Genomic DNA, 7,324 nt, shown 5'->3' on the forward strand with positions numbered 1-7,324 from the left:
TGTTTGAAGAGAATTGTGGAAAACGAACCCCGTTTGAAGGCTTCTAACATTGCAAAACAGCTAGAAGTTAGTCCAAGAACGTGTGTTACATATCTGCATAAGCTTGGGTATTATGGACGAGCAGCTAGAAGAAAACCTCTCCTTCAACCAATTAATATCATGAAAAGAAAGAAATGGGCTAAGGAGATGTCAGAAAAATCCAGTTCATTTTGGGATAGAGTGATTTTCTCAGGTGAATCCAGATTTGCATTCTTTTCAGACAGTGGACGTGTTTGGGTCTGGAGGCTTACCAATCAAGAATTTGATTTGAAATGACTCTAACCAACTGTGAAACATGGTGGTATCTCTGTAACGGTACGGGGAGCTGTCACCAGCAATGGTCTTTCTGAGCTGATCGAATATGTTGGAGCCATAAACTCTGAAAAATACATCGAAATACTTAAGCAAGGACTACTTCCGATGTATTCATATGATAAAATAACGAAAAATGAGTTTTATTCATGGAAGATGGAGCTCCATGCCACACAGCGAAAAGGAATCAACAATGGCTGACTGAAAATGGGATCAAAAAGCTTACTTGGTCGAGCCAATCTCCTGTCATGAACTCAACTGGAAATTTTTGGAGCATACTAGATAGAGCTATACGAAACACTCGACAGAAATTTAAATCTAAAGATGAATTGTTTCAATTGTTGCGTGGAAAGTGGGCAGAAATTCCATAAGAGACAATCACAAAGCTCATCAGTTCAATGCCAAAAGAGTTTCTGAATTAAAAACTGCAAAGGGAATGTCAACTAAATACTAAAATATGTAGTCCTACCTATCGATTACATTTCAATTGTTCGCTTTGCGTATTAAATAAAAGATTTTGAAAATTAAAGGTGTCTATTTACCTCCTGCATGTCTGTGTATGTATATTTTTATGAATTATCAACATAGTAGGACAGAGGGTGTATATGAATAAAAAGGCATGGTACTTCACTTCTTTGTTGCCATGTTCAAACACCAGTTGACTAAATGTTTCCAAACCTGCCAATTAGAAATTTACGATAAACAAAACAACAACAACATTAAAACATTTTTGTCTAAACGCGTAAACGACGAGAATTCGAAAGTCGATATTCGTTGGCAAAACTCAGGTCAGTGAAGTAGAAAATAAAAATCGCAATAATACTATCAGAGCAGAAGTGTAAGGCTATGGGCTGATCCAATTTTATTGGTAAATTGAATCGGAACGTTATTTCTAGTTTGGCTCAATTCGATGCTTGTTCGTCGAATTTGGAGAAGACCATATTTGTGATTAAACAAGATAATAGAGTATAAAGGTAAATATTGGAGGGTGAAGTGCGACTTTAAAGTAATACTAGACAACATAAAGTACGAGGAGCTGACCGGGGAATATGGAAAAGACATTTTAAAGGACACCGGATTTAAAAGAAGTAAGTAATGCTACTTGACGTGGCTCATTTTTATTATTATTTTCTTTCTATCATTCATTTATATCATACGTTTAATTATTTTTCTCGTTTTATATGTCCGCACATGTGTTTTTATTGTCCCTTCTTCGTAAGCCCCTTGTGGGTGATAAAGAAATACAATATGTATTTGTGAATACATATATAATATATTTACAAATTATCCCCATAATACGTGCGTATGGAAAACTTAACGAAATAGTTTGCACACAATACGAAGTTGATCATCCAAAAGGTTAGTGTCATTTTGGCTTTTTTTTTTTCTAAATGTCTTCTATAGCCCTAGGCCGACCAGTGCCTTGTGAGTGAATTTGGTAGACGGCGGAAGCCCTGAATGTGTGTGTGTGTTTATCTACCGCGCTTGACCAGTGGCTTGTTAACGTCCCCAGCAAAATAGACTGATAGAATAGATGCCAGGCTTTAAAAAGAAAAGTATTGAGGTTGATTTGCTCGACTAAACAGTTCAATGTGATGCTCCAGCCTGTCCACAGTCCAATGACTGAAACAAGCAATACACACACACACACACACACACACACACACACACACACACACACACACACAGACACACACACACACACAGTGACACCACTATAACACTCCGCAACTACATCCACCCCCAACAGCAGTAAGAAAACAAAAGAACTTCTCAAAGACTAAAATATTACTTACCTCTTAAAGCTCCCCACACAGATTTTGCCGAAACCGTCGCTAATTGATTGGTGATGTTTACTTCATCTGCATTATATACAGATATAGCTAGCTGAGTACAAAACATGTATATACATACGCAAATACTATATATTATACATACACATGCACACTAGATACACACGCACACACACATTTTTATGCATACATAGAAGGCTAATTTAAAAGGCTACAGATACAAGCTATCAATGGAACTGTCAAAATGTGTAAACCTTTTCAAAAGTTTAGCATATACGTACATATGCACATGTCGTGAAAATATGCAGATCTGCAGGTGCACTGACTCCAAATGCTTGCACATATTCATGCATAATGCACAACGACCATGTCGATGTTGAAATTCAAATGTAAGTCTTGCATCTAAGTTAGACACAGGCTCTTTCTCCATTGGCGAGAAATTTAGAAATAAAACTAAATAATAACCCCTGCCAGCATGGATGATGGACGTTAAATGATGATGAAACATAAATACGAAAATACATATGGATATAAGTTGTAAATAACTTGGTTTGCCTACGTTTAATAAACACGCACGAAGCCTCACTGTGAAACAAACGGAACATTTCGAATAGTTCCACCAGGTTATTGCTAGTTTAGGAATTTTTAAATCGTTAATTTTAAAATATATCTATGCAAACAATTATTTCTTATTGGTACAGGGATTAAGCTCGAAGTATATTCGGTGTATATTTTTTAATGTTATATTCATATTAGTATATATAATGATAGGAGCACATGTCAGTAGTGATGACATGTGTTTTTACAGCACATTTGCAGAAGTCGACTGTCATTTCCATCCAAACACGTCGAAAAATCGGATGAGAAACTGCAAGCAATCTTTTGAAATTTTAAGAGTCGTTTAAAGGACTCAGAGTATGGAAGTTTGACCCAGTTTTGTAGAGACTTAAACTACCAAAACTCAGTAAAATCGTGCTATAGCTGCAGTATTATATATTTTATGTTGCATATTTATAAAATTCTCGAAAATGTCAATTTTTCGAAAAGTTACAATGTTTTCTTGCAATCTCCCAGTGATACGATAATCCTTTAAATTTTCAGTATTACGCCGTTCTTCATCGGTGTATCTTGTATACATCATGGTTCCATGTCACGATGACCCTTTCTTACCGTAAAAATCTGTAGTTTTTTCCCTATTTTGAAATCCATAACAGCCATAGTATCTTCTAAACGTAAATTGAACATTATTTCATCAATCCTATTGCGTCGATTAAGTATTCTCACATGATGACCAAATAAAAGATATAATTTTTCCATAGCATCATTCAATACAGTTTCATGTTCTGGGCTCACGTGCCGTTTAATGTATTGTATTACATGCTTGGGGAAGCAACAAACACCACACAGTTTCATTTCTGCTCCAGAGATGGATAAAGAAAACTCTTTATCCGTGACATTACATGTAGAAATGTGTCCCTCATAGGTTGTCTTATTGTAAGCTTCCAGACCATTAACAATAGCATTTAGAGATTCTGGTTCGGCACTGGTAGCAACAACAGTCTTCAAACGTGCAAAATTATTATACATTAATACTCCCGACACATAAACGACCGCTTGTTTAATTGTTTCATCCTTGGTAGTTAACGTTTTGACTATCTTCCGGAATGATGTAGATCCTAATTGTTTATTTTGAGGTTTGGTTTCTTTGTAATCACGTAGCATTATAGTTGTATTCTTTTTCCTAATCAGCTTGGGGTGATGTATTTCTTCGCCATTAATCGTAAATATTTTGGTACCCCATGAGATTCAGCATATATTAGCACCCGACAAAACAAACTCCACTGCAGCTTCCATTTGATCACGATCGTATCGTATAATTGATCTATTGGAAGGTGTAAGCTGCTTTCCACCTGCCATATGTTTATACTTTCGTCTTAATGAAGCTATTTTCTTCATACCAATACCAAAACAATCTTTCAAAACACTTGAAACAAAGGATACCGCTAATGGCGCTGTAACAGCATCAGCTTGAACGACATTTCTCGGCAATGCATCTCGTACTTCAATGATATTTTCCGCTATTTTGCCTTCATCGACGACACCTTCTCCTTCGTTTTTAACAACCTTTTTCATAAGGCCTCAGGCATCAAACGGTCTAATGATAGAGCATACGTTTTTCATTATGGTACTGGTTAGAGTCACCAGTCGCTTTTTAGCTGTTTTGTCATAGTTTTCCATCCGGGTACTTTCACGTTTAGCTTTTCCCGGTAATGATGATGATACTGATTTTAAACCAAATGCTTCATACAATGCCCCCCCCCCCCACTGTTGAAACAATTCGTGATGGATCGCAAACTTCTGGTTCAGAATCCTCTTGTTCCGTATACACACTACGTTTTCTTGTATTCATATTTGTTTTACGTGTGTCGACCCCCCCCCATAAGTCGTATTCTCTTTGTGGCACATGCGTTTCCGTTTTCGTTGCGTTTATTATCGCCACGCCATGTACATTCACATCTGTGACATCCTTCACAACTAATACATCTACCTTTTTTGCAAGTACATGATAATTCTGACATAACGTTACTAAATCTACATTCATGCGAATATACATAAGATGGAGTACCCAAAAGTAACCGGAAATGTTCTCTTCCGCCACTAGTAGCCACTTGATTTGACCCTCAGGCACCATTCTGCCGACTGGTGTTGTCAAGTGTAGTGCTATTGTCACTTCGCAAGAGTGCCAGCACTGCTTCGAAGAGTGGAAAACGCATCAGGACCGAAGCATTGCTTCAAATGGAAAACACTTTGAGGCGATAAAAGTGTAAACATGTAAAACTAAGTGAATAAAATAATAATGCAAAATTCTGGTTTCTTTTGGGTTCCTCCTCTTATATACATACCTTAGAGACCAAAACCAATAATGATAAAACTAAAAAAAAAACAAACAGTACAGAATCTTTTATCTTGTAAGGCTGTTTATCGTAAAAGACCTCCTAAATAGAAGGGCATAGTTTGACGAGACACAAACGTACTACCATCATCATCATCTTCGTTCTTCTCTCTCTCTCTCTCTCCCCTCTTTCTCTTGGCGTGAGTGTATAGTTCATTTTCACTAGGACAAAGAGAGAGAGAAAGAGAGAGGTGGGGGTAGAATAATTGACGTAACTATTCCAACACATCTGAAACCTCGCCTTTCATACATTAGAATGTGGTTTTGCAGAAATTTGTCTGTTATTCCCCAAAATAAATGTCATACAATTCTTTCCCCGTGGGGTGGCGAATAATTCTTATATACGGGTTTCGTGGGTGTTCATTTTTGTACTTTCTGGATACATGGTGAACGTACAATTTATACACACACACACACACACGTGCGTGAAATAACAAATGGGACGAGGAAAATGATAATGGTCAATTTTTCGTGCATATTGAATTTTACGACGGAAAAAAAAAACACGAAAAAGCAGTCTGACGTTTTGGGTGAACCATTTAAAATCAAAGCAGAGGAAGAAGAAAGGGAATGATAATTATTTGAAGAACGTGTGTGTGTGTGTGTGTGTATGCAGTATATGTCCGGTCATAGTGACCAATGGTTTTAGACACTCACATACACCCACGCATACATATTCGTACTTTGCGTGTACACGGAAGGGAAAAAAAAACAATTGCATCGACATACATGTTTCATCGTCGTTAATATGAGGATAACGAGGACATTTCTGGTCCATTATGTCAACATGGAGGTTTCTAATCTCGGGTCGGCTCAAACGTCCTGAGAATCGGTTCTGTTTCCCTTGAAATATCAATCCCGTGTAACGTTGTTTGGCTGCATCGATTATGTCACAATCTTTCAGGGAGCTGGTCAAAGAGAAGCGTTCAGGATCGATACCGAAAAGTTTGGGTGACTTCTTCCATAGATGTGGCATTGGCCACGGACTTCCCGGGGATGGAACTCGGCCCTGGGGAGGATAAATTGGTGAGAAGTGTTTCATAAAGGGAATGATGGTAATTTAGAAAGGAAATAGGGAAATCGATCGAGATTCATTGAAAATATATTTATGTGTGTGTGTGTGTGTGTGTGTGTGTGTATGGACACACTGTTTTTTTTTTCTTATGACAAGTTGACAAATTAATACATTTTTTGTAGAGTACATGTATCGGACTGTCCGGCGATGGCTAGCATGCCAAAACTCCGAAGTCATTGTCACCGCTCTTGTAAAAGTTTAATATATATATGCCGGGGTGGGGGGTGCACGCGCGTGTATAAACTCGATGTAGACAATTGAAACGGCACTAAATTAAAATAGACATTTATGTATCGTACTTCACGTATAAACACCATCAATGGGCACGATGCAGTGGTTCTTGCTCGAGAGAAAAATCTCTTCGCAATAGACATGCTGTGTTAAAAACAGAAATATATAGCAGAGCAAGAGGAATACCATCCCAACAGTAACCCATGAGAACGTTAGGAGCGTTTCGGCTTCCTTGACTCTCGTCCATGACGTGTAGTCGCTAGTCACGGGCCTAGAGGAAATCTGTCCCTTCTGATACATAGGAAATGAATTCATTTACAAGTATTGCGGATAACCAGATATACAATACGGATATGATAGTGAAAGTCGAAATGGAACACAAAAATGATTAATACGAAACAAGAGGGGAATACTTCTCGCCTGGCATGGAGACTAGAACCCGTATAGTTTCGCAATGATCTATAAGAACCTAGAGTTACTACAAAGAATGGTTTAGACAATTTGTCATTTCCTAACAACTTGCACAATGTTTCAAATCGCGTTTTGTCCGAGAAAATCTGTGTGTATGGAAAACAAGTTTATGCAGTCTTGTTTTTTTTTTTTAATTCCGCGAACAAGGTATTGACGAAGGTATTGGTGAACACGAGGTTTGAGTAAAAGACTCGTAAACAAAATGTTATGCTCTTTGATTGAAACAGGGACCACGAATTTAGAAATTATTGGTTTGTGTGAATCATTATAGATAATACATAACCTAGCAATTCGATAAATAGTGTCGATGTAATACACAGATAAACACGGAAATTTACATGATCAACAAAAAACTTAGATTGTGATCCAACATGGCCGCAATCCAGTGATTATTACCAGCACGCACGCGCACACACACACACACACACACACACACACACACACACACAC

At 37.6% G+C, this 7,324-nt stretch overlaps 1 protein-coding gene across 1 annotated transcript in view; it reads right to left on the bottom strand.

The window, feature by feature from the left end:
• LOC106878756 (beta-hexosaminidase subunit beta) overlaps positions 1–7,324 on the bottom strand; it is a 31,009-nt gene that overhangs the window by 22,416 nt on the left and 1,269 nt on the right. Inside the window, exons 2-4 of the mRNA XM_052967697.1 lie at positions 5,827–6,106; positions 2,148–2,213; positions 983–1,029 (exon numbers count right to left, since the gene is read on the bottom strand). Coding sequence (XP_052823657.1) covers positions 983–1,029; positions 2,148–2,213; positions 5,827–6,106 — 393 coding nt within the window. The remainder of the gene's footprint in view (positions 1–982; positions 1,030–2,147; positions 2,214–5,826; positions 6,107–7,324) is intronic.

Source organism: Octopus bimaculoides, chromosome 4 (genome assembly GCF_001194135.2).
Source record: "Octopus bimaculoides isolate UCB-OBI-ISO-001 chromosome 4, ASM119413v2, whole genome shotgun sequence".
NCBI lineage: Eukaryota > Metazoa > Mollusca > Cephalopoda > Octopoda > Octopodidae > Octopus > Octopus bimaculoides.